The sequence below is a fragment of the Pleurodeles waltl genome, chromosome 7, assembly GCF_031143425.1.
Source record: "Pleurodeles waltl isolate 20211129_DDA chromosome 7, aPleWal1.hap1.20221129, whole genome shotgun sequence".
Classification (NCBI taxonomy): domain Eukaryota; kingdom Metazoa; phylum Chordata; class Amphibia; order Caudata; family Salamandridae; genus Pleurodeles; species Pleurodeles waltl.
Genome location: NC_090446.1, coordinates 159310778 through 159335780, shown reverse-complemented (window position 1 = coordinate 159335780; position 25003 = coordinate 159310778). Strand labels below are relative to the sequence as shown.

Sequence of the window (25003 nt, the reverse complement as noted above, 5' to 3'; positions counted from 1 at the left end):
TGAATATTGAGCGGTGCCATTTGACTGCTTTTAATTTGTCACCTGAAGTGGTGAATGTCATCCTGCCGCCAGGTGTTGCTCCACAAAATCCATTTATGCCAGACGCTGACAAAATTGTAACCTTTTGGTGTGGTGTTAGCAGTACTGATCCCTTACAGGTGAAGCTGTCGGACATCCTTTTGTTTGTTTAGCCTTTAGGGCCCACAAGGCCAGTGGGAAATATAAAAGGTTATGTATCTGGCCTACATCCTTTTTACATTTGCTGGGTTAACTGTGCTTATTCACATCACCTGTTGTGATGATTTTTATTCAACGTTTGACACCGATATTTTCTTCCACAGGGTTAGTGATGCCACAGTGGACCTTAACTTGGTCTTGATTTTTCTTGTGTACGCCCTTTGAGCCAGTGCATACCTGCTGTTTCCGTCTCCGGACCTTGAGGACCTCCTTTCTCATTGTTATTACATCAGCTCATTGTGTGAGTGAATGGCAATTACTTACAGTGCAACCGCCTTACACCATCTTTTTCCTAGATAAGTCGGTGTGGAGGACCCAGTGACTTTCTTACAAAAAGTTGTGACTCCCTTTCCGTTGAGAAATCCACCAGTCTACAGGCATTATTTTCTCCTCCATGCTCCTCAGAAGGAGAAGAGGAGGCTCCGTCAGTTGGATCTTAAAATGACTCCGAGCTTTCATGTTTTTCATACCCAGGGCGATTGAGTGGACAGTCCGCTTTTGGGGTTCGTTGGAGCAAAGAAAGGGAAGGCAATACAGAAGAGGACCTGCACCATGCAGGTCAGTTAACAGCCACTGAAGGTCTGATAGCATATTCTGGCAGGGCTCAGGCTGCTACTGTTATGTTGTCCCACTGAGTACCTGGGCTTGGCATCTACCAGGCTATGACGTGGGAGTAAGTGCATTCATTTTTGAAGCACTACTGCCTTCACAGCCAGGTCTGGCAGGAAGGTCAGTTATGCCCACTTTGTCCTTTAAGACTTTTTGGTCTGAGTTGACTGCTTTACCTTCGACTTTCTGCAGGGGCTTTGGCATCTATTGTAAGGTAGGGAATCTGCAGTCAGAAGTATCCATCAGAAAAACAAGTTACTTACCTTTGGTAACACTCTCTCTGATGGATACTCTATAACACTGCAGATGCCTAACTGCTCTCCCATCTCTTCGCTATGTGGAGTTGCCTCTTTTTATCATCTGAAAAGGTCCCAAGTTCGTTTTCAGCACACTAATACCTGTTTCTGCTCTGCTTCTGATGGTGCGGAAAGGATAAAAATAAGAAACTGTCATTAGTCAGTAAGGTAGCACTTGTACGTAGCTCAGCTCCATTACTTTTAGGACAATATGGAGCCAACATTAGGAACATGCAACACGTCGAATCTCTGTTATAGTAACATTTTCGGATCCCATATGGCACTGGGGGATTTTCTAAGGCAGGTATTCTACACAGAAGTTGAGCATCAACCAGATAAAGTGTTATCAAAGGTAAATACATTGTTCATTGGGTTTACACTTATAAGTAACTCTAGAATCGAGCAACACTGTTAGACTAAACAAAATAGCTTACATCTCGCCTATCCCTCACCTCTTCAACCCCATTGCCTTCTGACACCGGTCTTGCTTGCTCGAGTTGTGTTATAGAGTTATCAGAATGTACGTATTGGAAACAAGTATTGCAGTAATGCATTGTGAGTGGACACCCTTTCACTAAATTTTGTTTTTCTATTTTTTTCAAAGGCACTTAGGGAATATACCAGTGATGATATGAATGTGGCTCCTGGAGACCGTGTCTGGGTTCGAGGATGGTTCCCAATACTGTTTGAGCTTTCCTGTATAATTAACCGATGCAAACTAGATGTACGGACAAGGTGATAAAGCATTTGTGTTTTGTTTGTGTGGGGTTTCATTACCAAAGTTTGAAAATACATTGTCTGTTATTAAATATTTACTAACATTTGATTTATATTCCTTTAGAAGCTCAACTGTTAATGCTGAAAATATTGAAAAGTCTGTGATTAAGTAATTGGTTAATGAATAATGTTTTTTTTTTTTTATTCCTAATTAGGGGACTTACTGTGATGTTTGAAATCATGAAGAGCTACGGTCATACCTACGAAAATCATTGGTGGCACGATTTATTTAGAATAGTTTTTAGGATATTTGATAACATGAAACTTCCTGAACAACAGACTGAGGTAAATAAAGCGAGGGTGTACTTACATATAGCCTATCTGAATGTTAAACAATTTTTTTCAGTGTATTTTTTTTGTAATAGCAGCTGTCAGGTGTAGTCGTTTTTTTTCACAGTTGAAGTTGGAGCCATGGTTAAAAAAACGAACCATTCATGTCCGAGGTATGGTCAGGAGGGTTGGTTCCATGTCATGTTTTCAAAATAATCTCAGTTTATAGGAAATGTATTTAGATTCATTGTATATAAATGTATGTTTTTTGTGGTTAGCCTGTACATCTGACATAGATCCGACTCTCCTAGGTCTACTTTAGATACCCTTGCCATAAATGATGGTCAGTACGTGTACCATAAAACATTACACTCACACTTGTAGCCCTGCCCTTGCCTATTCATTTACCAGTTTGCACTGTGCTTCATGTATAATTGATATGTTTCATGTTCCATAATTAGGTCTCTTCTTTACATATGGGGATTGGCAAGTAAGAGAATATAGCTTTTTAAACCTGAATTCCCACCTTTATTCCTAGTATCTAGAGTAGACCTTTGACTCAAATTCTTTGAAATAGAGACATGCACTGTATGCAGACTTTTTCACTAGACTGACAAAAAGTTGATTGGATATTACCTTATGTCGCAATCACTCTTTCAAATCCTCACCAGCTACCAGTGAAATTGTGTTCTACTACGATACTAGTTACCTTGAAGCAGCAAATGTTTTGTCATCCAGGGCTCTCCAACCCCGGCTCTAACGTCAATGACATCCCGCCATCACAAGACCTCTGCGACTCCCTAGCCACCTTCTTTAACCGCAAGATTGCAGACATCCATGACGGCTTCAGTAGTCAGACCCCCGTCAACTGCCGTCACCAGAGACGCACCACCCACCAGCTGTGAGAAAGTAGCCTCTTTCTAGCCTTGTTACCCCCACTTTTGGCCTGTTTGTGAGTGTATGTCAGGGTGTTTTCACTGTCTCACTGGGATCCTGCTAGCCAGGGCCCAGTGCTCATAGTGAAAACCCTATGTTTTCAGTATGTTTGTTATGTGTCACTGGGACCCTGCTAGTCAGGACCCCAGTGCTCATAAGTTTGTGGCCTATATGTACGTGTTCCCTGTGTGGTGCCTAACTGTCTCACTGAGGCTCTGCTAACCAGAACCTCAGTGGTTATGCTCTCTCTGTACAAATTGTCACTAACAGGCTAGTGACCAATTTTACCAATTTACATTGGCTTTCTGGAACACCCTTATAATTCCCTAGTATATGGTACTGAGGTACCCAGGGTATTGGGGTTCCAGGAGATCCCTATGGGCTGCAGCATTTCTTTTGCCACCCATAGGGAGCTCTGACAATTCTTACACAGGCCTGCCACTGCAGCCTGAGTGAAATAACGTCCACGTTATTTCACAGGCATTTTACACTACACTTAAGTAACTTATAAGTCACCTATATGTCTAACCTTTACCTGGTAAAGGTTAGGTGCAAAGTTACTTAGTGTGAGGGCACCCTGGCACTAGCCAAGGTGCCCCCACATTGTTCAGAGCCAATTCCCTGAACTTTGTGAGTGCGGGGACACCATTACACGCGTGCACTACATATAGGTCAATACCTATATGTAGCTTCACAATGGTAACTCCGAATATGGCCATGTAACATGTCTAAGATCATGGAATTGCCCCCTCTATGCCATCCTGGCATTGTTGGCACAATTAGATGATCCCAGTGGTCTGTAGCACAGACCCTGGTACTGCCAAACTGCCTTTTCTGGGGTTTCACTGCAGCTGCTGCTGCTGCCAACCCCTCAGACAGGCTTCTGCCCCCCTGGGGTCAAGCCAGGCTTATCCCAGGATGGCAGAACAAAGGACTTCCTCTGAGAGAGGGTGTTACACCCTCTCCCTTTGGAAAATGGTGTGAAGGCAGGGGAGGAGTAGCCTCCCCCAGCCTCTGGAAATGCTTTCTTGGGCACAGATGTGCCCAATTCTGCATAAGCCAGTCTACACCGGTTCAGGGACCCCTTAGCCCCTGCTCTGGCGTGAAACTGGACAAAGGAAAGGGGAGTGACCACTCCCCTGACCTGCACCTCCCCTGGGAGGTGTCCAGAGCTCCTCCAGTGTGCTCCAGACCTCTGCCATCTTGGAAACAGAGGTGCTGCTGGCACACTGGACTGCTCTGAGTGGCCAGTGCCACCAGGTGACGTCAGAGACTCCTTCTGATAGGCTCCTTCAGGTGTTAGTAGCCTATCCTCTCTCCTAAGTAGCCAAACCCTCTTTTCTGGCTATTTAGGGTCTCTGTCTCTGGGGAAACTTTAGATAACGAATGCAAGAGCTCATCCGAGTTCCTCTGCATCTCTCTCTTCACCTTCTGCCAAGGAATCGACTGCTGACCGCGCTGGAAGCCTGCAACACTGCAACAAAGTAGCAAAGACGACTACTGCAACTCTGTAACGCTGATCCTGCCGCCTTCTCAACTGTTTTCCTGGTGGTGCATGCTGTGGGGGTAGTCTGCCTCCTCTCTGCACTAGAAGCTCCGAAGAAATCTCCCGTGGGTCGACGGAATCTTCCCCCTGCAACCGCAGGCACCAAAAAGCTGCATTACCGGTCCCTTGGGTCTCCTCTCAGCACGACGAGCGAGGTCCCTCGAATCCAGCAACTCTGTCCAAGTGACTCCCACAGTCCAGTGACTCTTCAGTCCAAGTTTGGTGGAGGTAAGTCCTTGCCTCACCTCGCTAGACTGCATTGCTGGGAACCGCGACTTTTGCAGCTACTCCGGCCCCTGTGCACTTCCGGCGGAAATCCTTTGTGCACAGCCAAGCCTGGGTCCACGGCACTCTAACCTGCATTGCACGACTTTCTAAGTTGGTCTCCGGCGACGTGGGACTCCTTTGTGTAACTTCGGGTGAGCACCGTTTCACGCATCCTCGTAGTGCCTGTTTCTGGCACTTCTCCGGGTGCTACCTGCTGCTGAGAGGGTTCCTTGTCTTGCTCGACGTCCCCTCTTTCTCCTGGTCCAATTTGCGACCTCCTGGTCCCTCCTGGGCCACAGCAGCGTCCAAAAACGCTAACCGCACGATTTGCAGCTAGCAAGGCTTGTTGGCGTTCTTTCGGCGGGAAAACACTTCTGCACGACTCTCCACGGCGAGAGGGATCCGTCCACCAAAGGGGAAGTCTCTAGCCCTTTTCGTTCCTGCAGAAACCTCAGCTTCTTCTGTCCAGTAGAAGCTTCTTTGCACCCACAGCTGGCATTTCCTGGGCATATGCCCATCTCCGACTTGCTTGTGACTTTTGGACTTGGTCCCCTTATTCCACAGGTACCCTAGATTGGAAATCCACAATTGTTGCATTGTTGGGTTGTGTCTTTCCTGCATTATTCCTCTATCACGACTTCTTTGTCTTTGGGGGAACTTTAGTACACTTTGCACTCACTTTTCAGGGTCTTGGGGAGGGCTAATTTTCTAACTCTCACTATTTTCTAATAGTCCCAGCGACCCTCTACAAGGTCACATAGGTTTGGGGTCCATTCGTGGTTCGCATTCCACTTTTGGAGTATATGGTTTGTGTTGCCCCTATCCCTATGTGTCCCCATTGCATTCTATTGTAACTATACATTGTTTGCACTGTTTTCTAAGACTATACTGCATATTTTTGGTATTGTGTATATATATCTTGTGTATATTTCCTATCCTCTCACTGAGGGTACACTCTAAGATACTTTGGCATATTGTCATAAAAATAAAGTACCTTTATTTTTAGTATAACTGTGTATTGTGTTTTCTTATGATATTGTGCATATGACACTAAGTGGTACTGTAGTAGCTTCACACGTCTCCTAGTTCAGCCTAAGCTGCTCTGCTAAGCTACCATTATCTATCAGCCTAAGCTGCTAGACACCCTATACACTAATAAGGGATAACTGGGCCTGGTGCAAGGTGCAAGTACCCCTTGGTACTCACTACAAGCCAGTCCAGCCTCCTACACCAGCTTCCTGCTCTCCTGGACCGATGACAACGACACCATCGAAATCATGAACACCATCCACTCAGGCTCACCATCCGACCCCTGCCCTCACCACATCTTCAACAAAGCAAGCTCCATCATCGCACCCTAACTCAGGAAGATCATCAACAGTTCCTTCAGTTCGCCACCTTCCCGGGGAACTCGAAACACGCCGATATCAATGTGCTCCTCAAGAAACCCAAGGCGGACCCAAAGGACCTCAAGAACTTCCGACCCATCTCCCTGCTCCCCTTACCGGCAAAAGTCATAGAGAAAATTGTCAACAAACAACTGGCCCGTTTCCTCGAGGAGAATAGCACTCTGGACCCATACCAATCCGGATTCGGCAGCAACCACAGCACCGAAACCGCCCTCATCGCCACCACCGACGACATCAGAACCATACTGGACAGCGGCAAAGCCGCGGCCCTCATCCTCCTGGACCTCTCAGCCGCGTTCGACGCCATCTGCCACCACACCCTACGCACATGGCTCAAGAACGCAGGAATCCGCGACAGAGCCCTGGACTGGATCACCTCCTTCCTCACTGTCAGAACTCAGAGAGTCCGCCTGCCTCCATTCTGCTCTGAAGCCACCAAATTCATCTGCGGCGTACCCCAGGGTTCGTCCCTCAGCCCTACCTTCTTCAACGTCTACATGGCTCCGCTCGCTAACATCGCCTGATCTCACAACCTCAACATCATCTCATACGCCAATGACACCCAGCTGATCCTCTCCCTCACCAAGGACACCGCCAAGACCAGCCTCCACGAAGGAATGAAGGCCATCACCGAATGGATGAAGAACAGCTGCCTGAAACTGAATTCCGACGAGACTGAGGTCCTCATCGTCGGCTCCACCCCCTCCGCATGGGACGACTCCTGGTGGCATGCCACACTGGGAACAACACCGACACTCACCGACCACGCGCGCAGCCTGGTATTCATCCTGGACTCTTCACTATCTATGACCCAACAAGTCAATGCCATCTCCTCCTGCTTCAACACCCTCCTCATGCTTCAGAAGATCTACAAATGGATTCCCACTGAAACCAGAAGAACAGTCACCCAAGCCCTCATAAGCAGCAAACTGGACTACGGCAATGCCCTCTACGCAGGAACCATGGCCAAACTCCAGAAAAGACTGCATCGCATCCAGAACACCTCCACACACCTCATCCTGGACATCCCCCACCACTGCCACATCACAGCCCACCTGAGAGACCTACATTGGCTCCCCTTTAACAAGAGAATCACGTTCAAACTCTTCACCCACGCTTACAAGGCACTGCACAACACCGTACCAGAATACCTCAACCGACTGCTCTCCTTCTACACCCGACCCGACAGCTTCGCTCCACCGACCTTGCCCTCGCCACTGTCCCACGCATCTGCAGAACAACCACCGGCAGCAGATCGTTCTCACATTTCGCCTCCAAGACGTGGAACACTCTTCCCCCCACCTGTGTCAGACCAAGGACCTCCTTACTTTCAGGAGACATCTCAGTTCATGGCTGTTTGAGCAGACCCCCCCACCCTCAGCGCTTTGAGACCCTCACAGTTGAGTAGTGCGCTTTACAAATTCCCTGATTGATTGATCCATTCGTACCACCAGTTCACTTTCATGCTCTTAGAATACTTTGTGGCGACCACACCACTTTAACAAAAGAATTTTCAGACTACAGTGGTGCCTTTGCACAATTTGTGAAGTTTTGGAGCCAGAAACTGGAGACTTGTAAAGGCATGGTTATTACATCTGTTCTCCCTTTATAAAGTCTGGGAACCGTGTCCAGTTTATTTTGAAGGAATAGTGAATGTGGTTTTGCATGGCGGTGGAAGCTCTGGGTATGTCACAATTACATTATTTTGTTAAATATGGTAGTGCTCTCTGCTATCAAGGGCCACAAAGCACTACAGTTATACTATTGTGAATGCACATATTGACCACCTCAACTTTTTTAATTGGCACTTTTAGTCAAATTCTGTGAAAATAAATAGAAGGCGTGGTTTGAATAGTGATGATTGGAACATAGCTACAGGTGTGCGAAGTTGACTAGATTTCACCTTTAAAACTACTTCCCATAATTCTTGAGAATACTATGTTCACCACATCTTGTTGATAATATTTCTATATGTGGGTTTTCACATTAACATTGGGACTCTTGCAAACCTTTTAGGTTATTTTAAGGAAAAAAAGATCACCAGCATCCAACCAGTCATGGTTTAAAGCTGACGTGTGAAAAAGGTCCATTCATTTTTTGTGACAATCTGCACTTGACCAGAAATATTGCCACTTTGCATGAAAAAACATGCAAGAGTGTAGACATTTGAAAACCAGGAAACAATGAAAAACTGTGTGTCACACAGTAACCAGGACACTCATGAGAGTTCACTTGCTCAATAAAAACTACAGACACTGCTAATCCTAGACCATCATATGCAACTGAAAAGCAACTAAACTACAGATCCTTGATGAATGTCTTTGTTTGGTCCTTCATTATCAAGACTGAAATGATTGTAAGGAATAAATCATGTTACTCGGGGAAAAAGAGACAGTCTGTATGTTAACTGATAGACATTCATTATCTAAATGATTAAGTAAAGATTAGTTAAGAAGGATCAACGTTTTAGTTTACATTAATGAAGGGTATATCTCATTGATTTAGATAAATGTAATTTGTTATTTTCTGTTTGTTTTTATTTCAGAAGTCAGAATGGATGACAACGACATGCAACCATGCACTTTATGCCATTTGTGATGTGTTCACCCAGTTCTATGAGCCTTTAAGTGATGTTCTTCTTTCTGATATATTTACGCAGTTGCAGTGGTGTGTTCAACAAGGTACATCCATTCATAGATGTTTGTTTTCAGTGTGTATATACTTCTTTTTTCCATCTGACAAAACATTTGAGTGACTGATTGTAGGACGTTGGCTCTGTATATCCTATTTCAAAGTAAGAAATAGTGTGCACAGAGTCCAAGGGTTCCCCCTAGAGGTAAGATAGTGGCAAAATTAGATCATTCTAATGCTCTGTTTTATGGTAGTGTGGTCGAGCAGTAGGCTTATCAGAGGGTAGTGTTAAGCATTTGTTGTACACACACAGGCAATAAATGAGGAACACACACTCAAAGACTTACTCCAAGCCAATAGGTTTTTATATTGAAAAATATATTTTCTTAGTTTATTTTAAGAACCACAGGTTCAAGATTTGCAGTAAACACATTAAATGCAAGGTACTTCACTTAGATACTTTAGGAACTTTGAATAAAAGCAATATCATATACAGTCTTTGTAAAAATGGCAATAAGCTATTTTCAAAGTGGACACAGTGCAAAAATTAACTGTTCCTGGTGGAGGTGATAAAGGTTAGATTAGGAGGTAAGTAAAACACTTACAAGTATCAGTTCTGGGGCATAGGCAGCCCGCCGTTGGGGGTTCAAGGCAACCCCAAAGTTACCACACCAGCAGCTCAGGGCCGGTCAGGTGCAGAGGTCAAAGAGGTGCCCAAAACACATAGGCGCCTATGGAGAACAGGGGTGCTCCAGTTCCAGTCTGCCAGCAGGTAAGTACCTGCGTCCACGGGGGGCAGACCAGGGGGTTTTGTAGAGCACTGGGGTGGGAGGGGGGACACAAGTAGGCACACAAAACACACCCTCAGCGGCACAGGGGCGGCCGGCCGGGTGCAGTGGACAAAGCAGGCGTCGGATTTCAGGTAGGAAACAATGGAGGGACCCGGGGGGGGAATGGGGGGTCACTATAGCATTGCAGGCAGGCACAGGGGGGGCTTCTCAGGGCAGCCACCACCTGGCCTAGGCAGAGGGTCGCCTGGGGGTCACTCCTGCATTGAAGTTCGGTTCCTTCAGGTCCTGCGGGTGCAGTTTTGGTTCCAGGCGTCGGGTCCCTTGTTACAGGCAGTCACGTCAGTGGGGGCCTCTGGATTCTCTCTGCAGGCGTCGCTGTGGGGGCTTAGGGGGGTCGTCTCTGGTTACTCACGGGCTCGCAGTCGCCGGGGAGTCCTCCCTGAGGTGTTGGTTCCCTGAATCTCGAGCCGGAGGCCTCGGGTGCAGAGTGTGAAGTCTCACGCTTCCAGCGGGAAACGTGCAGTCTTTGAAAGTTGCTTCTTTGTTGCAAAGAAGTAGCTGGTTTTGAACAGGGCCACTGTTCATGGGAGTTTCTTGGTCAAGGGCAGTCCTCTGAGGCTTCAGAGGTCGCTGGTCTCTGTCGGATGCGTCGCTGGTGCAAGTTTTCGAAGTTGGAGACAGGCCAGTAGGGCTGGGGCCAAAGCAGTTGTCATCTTCCTCCTCCTCTGCAGGCTTGTAGGTCAGCAGTCCTTCTTGTTTCTTCAGGCTGCAGGAATCTGATTTCCTGGGTTCTGGGGTGCCCCTAAATACTAAATTTAGGGGTGTGTTTAGGTCTGGGTTAGGCCTGAGGGGAGGGGGGCACATCCCTATCCCTATTCCTATTGGGAGAATCCTCCAAAATCAAAATGGAGGATTTCTAAAGGCAGGGGTCACCTCAGCTCAGGGCACCTTAGGGGCTGTCCTGACTGGTGGGTGACTCCTCCTTGTTTTTCTCATTATCTCCCCTGGACTTGCAGCCAAAAGTGGGGACTGTGTCCAGGGGGCGGGCATCTCCACTACCTGGAGTGCCCTGGGGCATTGTAACACGAAGCCTGAGCCTTTGAGGCTCACTGCTAGGTGTAACAGTTCCTGCAGGGGGAGGTGTTAAGCAACTCCACCCAGTGCAGGCTTTGTTTCTGTCCTCAGAGAGCACAAAGGCCCTCACCCCAGGGGGTCAGAAACTCGTCTCTCAGCAGCAGGCTGGCACAGACCAGTCTGTCCTGCACTGAAGGACTGGGTAAAATACAGGGGGCATCTCTAAATGCCCTCTGTGTGCATTTTTTATTAGTACAACACTGGCATCAGTGTGGGTTTATTATTCTGAGAAGTTTGATACCAAACTTTCCAGTATTCAGTGTAGCCATTATGGAGCTGTGGAGTTCGTTTTGACAAACTCCCAGACCATATACTTAATATGGCCACACTGTACTTACAATGTCTAAGAATAGACTTAGACACTGTAGAGGCATATTGCTCATGCAGCTATGCCCTCACCTGTAGTATAGTGCACCCTGCCTTAGGGCTGTAAGGCCTGCTAGAGGGGTGACTTAACTATGCCACGGGCAGTATTTTGTGGACATGGCATCCTGAAGGGGATGCCATGTCGACTTTGCCTTTTTCTCCCCACCAACACACACAATCTACAATGGCAGTGTGCATGTGTTAGGTGAGGGGTCCCTTAGGGTGGCACAACATATGCTGCAGCCCTTAGGGACCTTCCCTGGTCACAGGCCCCTTGGTACCACTGGTACCTTTTACAAGGGACTTATCTGTGTGCCAGGGGTGTGCCAATTGTGGAAACAATGGTACATTTTAGGTGAAAGAACACAGGTGCTAGGGCCTGGTTAGCAGGGTCCCAGCACACTTCTAAGTCAAGTCAGCATCAGTATCAGGCAAACAGTGGGGGGGAACTGCAACAGGGAGCCATTTTCCTACACTGAGAGAAAAAGGAGTGTGTATGCACACACATACATAAGTGCTCCGAAAAGCCCTCTTGAGCCTGGTACAGCCTCTGACCTGGGGGACTCATCTTCAAAGTGACACATAAACTAGATTTCATAATTCTGAAAATCCTCAAATACTGCTTGGGTGATTGTCAATAGCTTGTGTCTTGCTGACAAGTCTTTTAAACTTGAGATTCACTGTAGGTATCATCAATATTATAATTAAACAAAAATACAATACCACCTATTGTCAGTGTTTTGATACTCCCATCAGTAGAACAAGAATTAAAGGAATTATGTAAATCTCATTTTAGGGTGCTTTTCTCCCTATATAGGATGAAAGATGTCAAAAACCCAGTACATGAAAGTAATTATACATGTGAAAACTGTGCTGTGAAAGCCCAGTGCAGCATATTTCTCTAAGTGGATTTGTCAACAGCAAAGGAAACTTCTTTAAATTGGTCTTTAACATAAGCATGCTGTCCATTAGCACTATAAAACAAGCCATTGCTCCTGGCAGTATCTAGCTACAGCTCTTCCTCTCGCTCTCTCTCTCTCCTTCTGTGCTTCATTACAGATTATCAATGTAGAACTGTGCCACTCTATTACTTCTGAATAACATGAGATTTATCCATGTGTATTCTGTTTGGTTCTCCTCATCTGACTGTCAGTAACTTACAAATGTACAATTGATGCTCTCCGTCATTCTCATGTTACTGTATTGTGTCTTGGTCACAAGACGTCTCCAGGCACTACCCTTGAGTTTGGATGATCCTTTCCTTTGATAATCACAGAAACCAGTAAATATTCCAGTGTTGGCTTGTTTCTTTATCATGAAAATTACTAAAAACTTATCTGAAGGAAAGTTATTTTTCTTTTCCTATTGGTTTTAGATCACTAAACCTTGAGTTTGTCTTTTTGGTGGTCCCTGTAAAATGCATTCCAAAGATATCTGGGTTAGTTCAAAATCGAAGCGAAGAAGGTCTTGACGTTAAGGTCTTGTGTAAGGTCTACAGCCATGAGTTCCCTCCAGCTTCCTCTTTTTTAGTGCCACTAGTTGAATGTGATGGTATACATTTAAAACCATTCCGCAGCACACACTTTTATTTCATCATATCTACATTTATCATACAGCTATGTAATTGGAAAACAAGCATATGCATTATCCAGAATTGCTAACCCCGATGTATTCCTGAATTCATCTGCTTTAGCTCTCCTATCCATTTTCTCAAATAAAGAATCTAAATAAATGTTCTGTGTTGTTCTTAACTTTGGGCAAGGGAAGGGTTTTTTAAAGATTTGTATAAAGAGGACATTTAGAGTGGGGAGTTAACAGGACTTCAGTTACAAATCCTTATACTCCTATTACTTTGTTTTTCACTGCTTAGCTTCAACCTCTGCTGGCTTTACTGTCACAAACCCGTTGCTAGCTCCCCTTGCACAAGAGGGTTTCCAGTTTTACACTGTCGGTGGCCACGGTATATATGACAGATCATCTGATGCTGCTTTTTGTACGTTCAACCACCATCTGAGCCATGGCGGGAGAAGAAAAATCAGCAGTGGCCCCCATGCACCTTGGGAGAACCTCAGGCCAAACCTCCCTCTTGTTTTCAGAAAAAACAACACTGCTGAGTGGCTCAACTTAACACTTTGGCCCCCTCATGGTTGCACTTTTATCATTGTTATGATGAGTGAGTCAATATGTTATGTTATGTAAAATTTGTCAGGTTGGCGGTAGAGAACTCTGAATTTTGTAGGTGGTGGACGTTGTCCTCCTCCACCTCAGCAGGTTTAGAGAACATCTGCCAAAGTTTAAATTAACCCATTAGCCTGTTCATTATACTACTGTACCACATCCCCCACAACATCCTAGAAGAGATCAATACCTGAGATTTTCACTCACTAGTTAAATTTGGCAGCCCTTAGGACATGAATGTAATGGAAGATATTGCCCAAGTAGTTTTCTACGATCTGATTGGTGATTTTTGTTCGATTGTTCTAGGGTATAATGTGTCTTAGATTGTCATCTTGTAAATTTACAGCTACTTGTAACATTAGGAAACTACTCTATGAATAAGGAAAAAGACTACTTGTTGAAGGCAGGGTTTTTTGTTATCTCAATCTGTAAACAGCTGATCTACTTTTTGAGGTTCTTAATACTTAGAATACATTTTCTGTTTTTTGAACTAATCTAGCAAGCTCTTATTCTGTAAAGAAGATCATTTTTAAATTCAGGTTTTCTCTTGTAGATAATGAACAACTGGCTCGATCGGGGACCAACTGCTTAGATAACCTGGTTATATTAAATGGAGAGAAATTCAGCTCTGAAGTCTGGGATCAGACTTGTACTTGCATGTTAGAAATCTTCAAAACTACCATCCCCAATGCGTAAGTTAATTTACAATTGTATGTATGTTGTTGTCAAATGTGCATTTAAATTAACATTGTACAATTTATCTTTCCGTATTGATAGGTTACTGAGTGTATAATATTTGGCACTGTTGTTGTTATAAGTCTGTAAATAAATACATACACATAAACATTCTGCCAGCAAAAATAAATGTGGCCCAAGAACACAGTAGTTAAAGAATCTGCACTAATAAAGGCTTGTGCCTTTATAACAACAGTGCCAATGTCACATTCCAGTTTATTATAACTCTAGAGAGAAATAGTTATTAGAGACTGTTAGTTCACCTTTGGTTTCATATTGCGATGCTTTTGCAAGGGTACACACATATCCCAGTAGTCCTGAGGCCTCGTCATTGTGATTTTTGCACACTGCTAGCATTTTACTCTTTGGATCCAAGTTTTGGTTAAATACCTTTTCAAACAAGTACACATGAAAAAAATGCCATGACCACTCATGAATCCTGTCCTGACCCCCCACACGCCACAGTGATAATAAATACTATATCACGCTCTGTGATATAGTATAGTATGTATCTGTATACATGCTATTTGTGCCGTGCATGTGACTTAAATGTGGTCTAATTTGTATTATTTGGAATAAGTGTACTAATATAGCCTTATAGCCTGCCGTAGTGGACTATACTGCCCACTTAAAGGCCCGCTCCAGCATTAAAGGCCCGAGCTGAAGGTCTCTAACAAAGGAGTGGGACTTTAATGGCTGGTTTAGCCTAGCTACATAAAGCTATTAGAACATTCCATCACTAGAAGGCAGAATATTCTAATAAATAAAACATAGGCCTCAGGGAGCACGAGTGGATTGAAATCCCCTCAGGCTCGTAAGGCCTTTGTCCACAGCTTTTGCTGTGTAAAAAACATTGGAATGTTGGAACTCTGGGCTTTTACCAGCCATTAGAAGCCCAGAGCACTCCATTGTCTTCAATAGACCTCCCAACATTCATATGTTCTAATAAACAGATTCAGACATTAATTACAAAAGTACATATTAATTGACTTCGGAAACTGATGCTTAGAGGCTGAACACCCCTGCTTTTACAATTTCTCATGAAATAAAATAAGGAATAAACTAAACATGCAGATTGTAATATGCTATGTTTGTGGCATGTGTAACATTAGATCACGTGTTGTGCACACTCTTGCCATCTACTGTTTGGTGCAGATATTGCAAGTTGTTTTTCTTCGAAATATAGTTTTTAGGTAACTTGTGATCACTTTGTGAAACCTACAATTACTAGGGCAAAGATTCGACCTCAGATTGTTTTGTTCCGGCTTCGGGTTAAGATATGTTTTTGGAGCTCTGGGACAGTCGAGTTGCAATCAACAATCGTTAGACTTGAGGAACATGAATCGCCTTCTACAGCACTAGAAGAACGATCAGTACTGATAATGACTGAAATTCAACTGACCACAGGGAAGGATGTCTTGTCTATGTCTGGTCAAATAAGAATGACTTTAGAAGACTTCAGTCCCAAATGTAATAGCAAATTTGCCTGTTCGACCCATCTCTGGGTTTCCATCTTGTGCTTGCCAAGAGACTACAAAAAAATGATTTGTTCGGCCGGCCAGGACTTCTAAAACAAAGACGCTCTCAAATGCTGACGAGAGCATCAGTGGGTGCACTACAGGATGTATTGCAAGGACCCTACAGGGTAGCCACCTGTCTTCAGACCCGAGGACATAGAACAGGGATGTGGAATTCCTATCGCCCGACGCATCTTGTTTGGGGTCAAGGGCAACAAGTTTTTATGTTTACTTTGTCCTTGGGACAAGTAGGCCCAACCCCCTGCAGCACAAACCCTTTGGCTGCCTGTTTACAGAGAGTTAAACTCTCTGCAGTTGAGGTAATGTGTTTCCAAAAGATAATGCTGTTCGAACTTGTATGTTCGATGGCATCTGTCGCTGTAGATACACATGGTATGCATGAGCTCGCCATCTGGTGTTGGGTCGGAGTGTTACAAGTTGTTTTTCTTCGAAGAAGTGTTTTCGAGTCACGGGACCGAGTGACTCCACCTTCTGTGCTCATTGCGCATGGGCGTCGACTCCATCTTCGATTGTTTTCTTTCCGCCATCGGGTTCGGACGTGTTCCTGTCGCTCCGAGTTTCGGAACGGAAAGTTAGCTGAAGACGGAAGATTTTCGACGGTATCGTTGCGATCCGGTTAGAGATAGACACATACGACGACGCGTTCAACATCGAAGCGCCTCGGTGCCCTTCGGGGTAGATTTCGGCACCCCGTCGGGGCCTAGTCGGCCCGACCGCGTGGAGGACAACGCCGATGGATCGGACCCCGTTTCGATTCTGCCCCGAATGCCACAACAAATATCCTTATACGGACCTACACTCGGTCTGTAATCTGTGCCTGTCACCCGAGCACAGCGAAGAATCCTGTGAGGCCTGTCGGGCGTTCCGGTCCCGAAAAACTCTGCGCGACCGTCGAGCGAGAAGACTCCAGATGGCGTCCACGCCAAAAGAGCGTCCACAGTTCGAGACAGAAGAGGAACAGGAGGAATCCTTTTCCATCCAGGATTCAGACTCCGACGAGCTACACTCTACAAGAACCGTGAGTAAGACGTCGAGATCAAACCTTAAAAAAGGAAAGAAGGCCCAGGGGACGCCACTGCCAACCGGCCATGGCTCCACCCAAATTCTCGGTGACCAACAATCGGCACCGAAAAAGGCCCATTCAGTGTCGAGATCGTCCGACTTCGGTCGAGACACCGGCACGCAGCCTCCTCGGGACCGAGAGAGTGCTAAACAGAAGCATCGACACCGAGAGTTCGGTGTCGACACCGATCGACGCCGAGACAGTGGCGCCGAAGACCATAGAGGCCAAGAATTTTCGGCACAGAAAAAGAGGAAGGTTACCTCGGAGCCGAAAATACAATCGACAGGGCTTTCGGAGCCGAAAAAAGCGACATCAGACCCTGTTTCTGGCTCCTATACCGAAGAGCATTCTATGTCTTCTCAAATGAAGAAACATAGATTTGAACAAGAACTGCAATCCACTGACGTGGATCACACGCAAAAGCGTATCTTTATTCAGCAGGGGACTGGGAAGATCAGTACCCTCCCACCTGTCAAACGAAAGAGAACGCTTCAGTTTACTCCTCAGCAACAAACAACACAAAAGGTAACACCTCCTCCCTCGCCTCCACCTGTAACTCCGGCTTCGCCAACTTACACCCCGTCACATTCGCCAGCTCACACCGCCATGAGCCACGACGACCAAGATCAGGATGCGTGGGACTTGTACGACGCACCAGTGTCTGATAACAGCCCAGACACATACCCAACTAGGCCATCACCACCGGAAGACAGCACAGCCTACTCGCAAGTGGTGGCTAGAGCAGCTCTATTCCATAATGTGGAACTACACTCGGAACAAGTAGAGGATGATTTTTTATTTAACACCCTCTCCTCAACCCACAGCTCCTACCAAAGCCTGCCGATGCTCCCAGGCATGCTACGCCATGCAAAGGACATTTTCAAGGAGCCAGTTAAAAGTAGGGCAGTGACGCCTAGGGTGGACAAAAAGTATAAGGCGCCTCCTACGGACCCTGTCTTCATCACCTCTCAGCTGCCACCAGACTCTGTGGTGGTAGGGGCTGCCAGAAAACGGGCAAACTCACACACTTCTGGGGATGCACCTCCCCCAGATAAAGAAAGTAGGAAGTTCGATGCAGCCGGGAAGAGGGTTGCTGTCCAAGCAGCAAACCAGTGGCGCATCGCAAATTCACAAGCACTGCTAGCGCGATACGACAGAGCCCACTGGGATGAGATGCAGCATCTCATTGAACATCTCCCAAAAGATCTGCAAAAAAGAGCAAAACAGGTTGTTGAGGAGGGTCAAAACATTTCCAACAATCAAATACGCTCCTCCATGGATGCAGCAGACACGGCCGCAAGAACCATTAATACGTCGGTTACCATCCGTAGGCACGCATGGCTCAGAACGTCTGGATTCAAGCCAGAAATTCAACAGGCAGTGCTTAACATGCCAGTAAACGAGAAACTTCTGTTCGGTCCGGAGGTCGACACAGCTATAGAAAAGCTCAAGAAGGACACTGACACTGCCAAGGCCATGGGCGCACTCTACTCCCCGCAGAGCAGAGGATCTTATAACACCTTCCGCAAAACACCTTTTAGAGGAGGTTTTCGGGGTCAGGCCACACAAGCTAGCACCTCACAGTCCGCACCGCCCACCTACCAGGGACAGTACAGGGGAGGTTTTCGGGGCCAGTATAGAGGGGGGCAATTCCCTAGGAATAGGGGAAGATTTCAAAGCCCCAAAACCACTACCAACAAGCAGTGACTCACATGTCACACACCCCTCCCACACAACACCAGTGGGGGGGAGGATACGTCAATATTACGAAGCATGGGACAAAATAACTACAGACACATGGGTCCTAGCAATTATCCAGCATGGTTATTGCATAGAATTCCTGCAATTCCCTCCAGACATACCACCAAAATCACAAAATTTAACAAAATACCATTCACAGCTTCTAGAGATAGAAGTTCAAGCACTACTGCAAAAAAATGCAATAGAATTAGTACCAAGCACACAAATAAACACAGGAGTTTATTCACTGTACTTCTTGATACCAAAAAAGGACGAAACACTGAGACCAATTCTAGACCTCAGAGTAGTAAACACATTCATCAAATCAGACCACTTTCACATGGTCACACTACAAGAAGTGTTACCATTGCTCAAAAAACACGACTACATGACAACCCTAGACCTCAAGGACGCATATTTCCATATACCAATACATCAATCACACAGGAAATATCTAAGGTTTGTATTCAAAGGAATACATTACCAATTCAAAGTATTGCCTTTTGGTTTAACAACCGCTCCAAGAGTATTCACAAAATGCCTAGCAGTAGTCGCTGCACACATCAGAAGGCAGCAAATACATGTGTTCCCGTATCTAGACGACTGGCTAATCAAAACCAGTTCGCTCACACAATGCTCAAACCACACAAATCAAGTCATACAAACCCTCTACAAACTAGGGTTCACCGTCAACTTTGCAAAATCAAACATTCTGCCAAGCAAAGTACAGCAATATCTAGGAGCCATAATAGACACGACAAAAGGAGTAGCAACGCCAACTCCACAAAGGATCCACAATTTCAACAGGGTCATTCAACACATGTCTCCAAACCAAACAATACAAGCAAGAACAATACTACAGCTCCTAGGCATGATGTCCTCATGCATAGCCATTGTCCCAAACGCAAGACTGCACATGAGGCCCTTACAACAGTGCCTAGCCTCACAGTGGTCTCAAGCACAGGGTCACCTTCTAGATCTGGTGTTGCTAGACCGCCAAACTTACCTCTCGCTTCTATGGTGGAACAGTATAAATTTAAACATAGGGCGGCCTTTCCAAGACCCAGTGCCAGAGTACGTAATAACAACAGATGCTTCCATGACAGGGTGGGGAGCACATCTCAATCAACACAACATAAGAGGACAATGGAACATACATCAAACAAAACTGCATATAAATCATCTAGAATTATTAGCAGTTTTTCAAGCACTAAAAGCTTTCCAACCAATCATAACCCACAAATACATCCTTGTCAAAACAGACAACATGACAACGATGTATTATCTAAACAAACAAGGAGGAACACATTCAACGCAGTTAAGCTTGTTAGCTCAAAAAATATGGAAGTGGGCAATCCACCATCAGATTGGTCTAATAGCACAGTTTATTCCGGGGATCCAGAATCAGCTGGCAGACAATCTCTCTCGAGATCACCAGCAAGTCCACGAATGGGAAATCCACCCACAGATTCTGTACACCTACTTCACACTCTGGGGAACACCACAAATAGACTTATTTGCAACAAAAGAGAACGCAAAATGCCAAAACTTCGCGTCCAGATACCCACACAAGCAATCCCAAGGCAATGCCCTATGGATGAACTGGTCAGGAATATTTGCTTACGCTTTTCCTCCTCTCCCTCTCCTTCCTTACCTAGTAAACAAATTGAGTCAAAACAAACTCAAACTCATTTTAATAGCACCAACTTGGGCAAGACAACCCTGGTACACAACACTGCTAGATCTGTCTGTAGTACCACACATCAAACTGCCCAACAAACCAGATCTGTTAACGCAACACAACCAACAGATCAGACACCCGGACCCAGCATCGCTGAATCTAGCAATCTGGCTCCTGAAATCCTAGAATTCGGACACTTGCAACTTAGCCAAGAGTGTATGGAAGTCATAAAGCAGGCCAGAAGGCCATCCACTAGACACTGCTACGCAAGTAAGTGGAAAAGATTTGTTTGGTACTGCCATCATAATCAGATACAACCGCTAGATGCAACTCCAAAACATATAGTAAATTACTTGCTCCATTTACAAAAAGCAAAGCTAGCCTTCTCTTCTATTAAAATACACCTTGCAGCAATATCTGCATACCTGCAAACTACCTATTCAACTTCCTTGTATAGGATACCAGTTATCAAAGCATTTATAGAAGGGCTTAAAAGAATTATACCACCAAGAACACCACCTGTTCCTTCATGGAACCTAAACGTGGTTCTAACAAGACTCATGGGCCCACCTTTCGAACCCATGCACTCTTGCGGAATACAATTCCTAACCTGGAAAGTTGCCTTTCTCATCGCCATTACATCTCTAAGAAGAGTAAGTGAAATTCAAGCGTTCACAACACAAGAGCCTTTTATACAAATACATAAAAATAAGGTCGTCCTACGACCTAATCCAAAATTTTTACCAAAAGTTATTTCACCATTCCATCTAAATCAAACGGTAGAACTACCAGTATTTTTCCCACAGCCAGATTCTGTGGCTGAAAGAGCACTACATACATTAGATGTCAAAAGAGCATTAATGTACTACATTGACAGAACAAAGAACATCAGAAAAACTAAACAGCTATTTATTGCATTCCAAAAACCTCATGCAGGTAACCCAATATCAAAACAAGGTATAGCCAGATGGATAGTTAAATGCATCCAAATCTGCTACCTTAAAGCAAAAAGACAACTGCCCATTACTCCCAGGGCACATTCAACAAGGAAAAAAGGTGCTTCAATGGCCTTTTTAGGAAACATCCCAATGCAGGAAATATGTAAGGCAGCCACTTGGTCTACGCCTCACACATTCACCAAACACTACTGTATAGATGTGCTATCCGCACAACAAGCTACAGTAGGTCAAGCTGTATTAAGAACTCTATTTCAGACAACTTCTACTCCTACAGGCTAAACCACCGCTTATGGGGAACTAACTGCTTACTAGTCTATGCATACCATGTGTATCTACAGCGACAGATGCCATCGAACTGAAAATGTCACTTACCCAGTGTACATCTGTTCGTGGCATCAGTCGCTGAGATTCACATGGACCCACCCACCTCCCCGGAAGCCTGTAGCAGTTCAGAAGTTACCTTCAATTTTGTACATTTGTATATATTACTTAATCCTTTAATAGGTACATACTTACATTTTTCATTGCGCGGGCACTATTACTATAGTACAACTCCTACCTCACCCTCTGCGGGGAAAACAATCGAAGATGGAGTCGACGCCCATGCGCAATGAGCACAGAAGGTGGAGTCACTCGGTCCCGTGACTCGAAAACACTTCTTCGAAGAAAAACAACTTGTAACACTCCGACCCAACACCAGATGGCGAGCTCATGCATACCATGTGAATCTCAGCGACTGATGCCACGAACAGATGTACACTGGGTAAGTGACATTTTCATTATGGTTCATTATTTGAAAGCCTTCATTATTAGGGTGCGTGCTGTAAATAAATGTTTTAAGGTCACACTTCACTACTGACGTTGGTTCCAGTACAAAAAAAAAAAACGTGTACACACATGTTTGAAAAGTTTAGGCTAAGAGGCTAAGTATAATGCTCCCAGAATGCTCTCTGATTATATGCAAATGAAGTGTCATTTAGTAAAATGTGTTGATGCATGCTAGTATTTCCCAAAAATATTTCTAATGGAAAATCAGTGTAACCATTTTCAACACGATTATGGGAAGCATGAAAATAAACAAACACTGACAAAGCCAACTGATCTGACATATTTTTATAAGTCTTTTAGTTTCATCAATGCGTGTCTTGTTTTGACATGGCTTTTGTAACACTTTATTGTTGTGGGAGCTACCAGGCCTTCAACATTGTAACAAACATTGGCAAAACCCCCCCAAAAAGTTTTTGAAATCTTAAAGCACACGTTGCCACCAGTGGCATAACAAAGGCCCCGCAGCCGCCCTGCAGGGGGCCCCGTCAGCACAGCACCTGCCCTGAGTGAGTCTGGAGAGGGGGCTCCTTCATGTTCTTTGCAAAGGGGCACCCTCCAGTTTCGTTACGTCACTGATTGCCACTGTAGTTCCTGACACTGAACAAAACTACTTTGTGTGGCAATATGCTCCTTGTGGAAGAGCAGAATGCGATCACTCACAGTAAAGCCAGCCGAAAGAGAGAGAAATAGAAGTTTAATAAACACAAAATGTCTTTGTTAACACCAGACCTAATTAGGGACCAAGACCCACATGTAGGTAGCTTTTTGCATGTCGCAAACAGCGACTTTCGCTGTTTGCGACGTGCAAAAAGCACATTGCGATGCACAAACCCAGTTTTGCGATTCAGTAACCTGGTTACCCAATCACAAAACGGGTTTGCGACTCGCAATTAGTAAGGGGTGTTCCCTTCCTAATTGCAACTCGCAGTGCAATGTAGGATTGTTTTGTGACCGCGAACGCGGGCGCAAACCAATCGCAGTTTGCACCCATTTCAAATGGGTGCTAACACTTTCGCAAAAGGGAAGGGATCCCCATGAGACCCCTTTCCCATTGTGAATGTCACTGTAAACATTTTTTCAGAGCAAGCAGTGGTCCTGTGGACCACTGCCTGCCCTGAAAAAATGAAACGAAAACGTTTCATATTTCGTTTTTGTTATGCATATCGTTTTCCTTTAAGGAAAACGGGCTGCATTACAAAAAAAACTGCTTAATTGAAAAGCAGTCACAGACATGGTGGTCTGCTGTCTCCAGCAGGCCACCATTCGTGAGGGGGTCGCAAATTGCGACCCACCTCATGATTATTCATGATGTGGGCATTTGCGAAGCCCTTGCGAATCACAGATGGTGTCAAGGACACCATCCTACATTCGGATTTGCGACTCGCAATTTGCAGGTCACAAATCTGAACCTACCTACTTGTGGCCAAATTCTTAAAGAAAGTCACAAAAGTGCACCCATGGTATATGTCGTACCCCAATAAAATATTTGTGAACTGTATTTTAGCGTGGGTAAATACGATGTGTAGATTTGCTCATGTGAAAATCTATTGAGCATTTGCAAGTTCATTTTCCCTCCAGCCACTTTCTGCCCAACCCTGGAAGAAGTTCTAATTCTGCCATTGTCAGGAGTAAATGTCCAACCTTTCTAATTATGGGAAAATATTAGAGAGAAGCTGGTAAAAATCTTTAAAACATTCAGGTTAGTAGGTTTGCAGACTCAAAGGCATTCCAGCCCTGGAACTATTGCTTACTGCTTCCTCCAGCCCCAGTATGCAGATCTGCAGAAAGGTGGCAAAATAAGGAAATTGCTACAGTAGGGATTGAAACTCCAAGTATTCAAGCCCTACTATGGTAGTAGCCCTGGCATAATCAGAGAGGCTATTAATTGCTGCCATAATTTGTCGCCACACTACATGGCACCAAAGGGACAAGTAGATCTTTTTACAGGACAAGTAGATTTGAGAAGCAACCTGTCACCTGGACAAGTAGATATTTTAATAAATTCCACACCCCTGTAGAAGAAACCCTCTTGGAAGGGAAGGGCCACTTCGGTGTCCCAACGGGTGAACTAGGTCGAAGTCCTGAAATTTTCTTTGGAGACCTCTTATGGCTAGGAGGAACAGTCCTCAGTAGTCCCAGTTAAGTATGCACTTAGGACACAGACTGCACTAAAAACACAACCATCCCATGTGCCATCTAAGAACCGACCCTCTGGATTTCAACTTCAGCAAGAGTCTCCTGTACAAGACAAGCACCACTCTTGTGGAAGCCAGGCTTTTGAGTCCTGAGATTCTCGTGAAGAGTCCTTGACCGTATGTTCCAGCCACTGTCCCCCAGCCTTCTCAACATCAATAGGTCACTGAGGCTGCGAGCAAGCTAGATAAAAAGAGCAGGGCTGTAGCATGATTCCTGGGCCTATCTGCCCGCCTCACCAGCTCTATCAACCCCATAGTTCTTTTCGTGGTTTCGGTAGAGGTACCCCAAATCGCCTACCACTTCAGCCCCAGAAAGGTGCCCAGCACTTTCATGGTCAGAGCATGACAACCACTATCCCATGGTCAGGGACAGTATTCCTGTTAGTCTACTGCTCCAGCTCCCACCGCCTCAACATCCTCCAACCCACTGCGGCCCCATTTACTAAACACCTTTAGCATGCCCTTAGCAGAGCACAGACATCTGGGATAGAAGACCATAACATCAGACAAAATGTCGAAAGTGATGGCAGTTGTAGTACCACATCTTCTGAGGTCAGGGATCTCAGTCTTCCCCTACCTAAATGATGGTTGTTGAAGGCAGGCTCTCCCCAGATCAGTGATCAACCACCTCCAGACTATGGCGAAGCTCCTGTCATCTTTGGGGTTCCCTATCAGCATGCCAAAGTCACACCTGACTTTCTCAGATGCTTCCCTTCATTTGAGCCAATCTAGAAAGGGTTCATTTGGCTTGCTTTTTCCCCGTAAAGGTGAGTCTAGGACTTTCAGGTTATGATCTTGATCTTTCAGACTTTGATCT

General features: G+C 45.2%; 1 protein-coding gene across 1 annotated transcript in view; it reads left to right on the top strand.

The window, feature by feature from the left end:
* Positions 1-25003, top strand: part of ARFGEF2 (ARF guanine nucleotide exchange factor 2) — a 557551-nt gene that overhangs the window by 312289 nt on the left and 220259 nt on the right. The window contains exons 29-32 of the mRNA XM_069243445.1: positions 1747-1877; positions 2075-2204; positions 8893-9028; positions 14001-14139. Of these exons, the coding sequence (XP_069099546.1) occupies positions 1747-1877; positions 2075-2204; positions 8893-9028; positions 14001-14139 (536 nt within the window). The remainder of the gene's footprint in view (positions 1-1746; positions 1878-2074; positions 2205-8892; positions 9029-14000; positions 14140-25003) is intronic.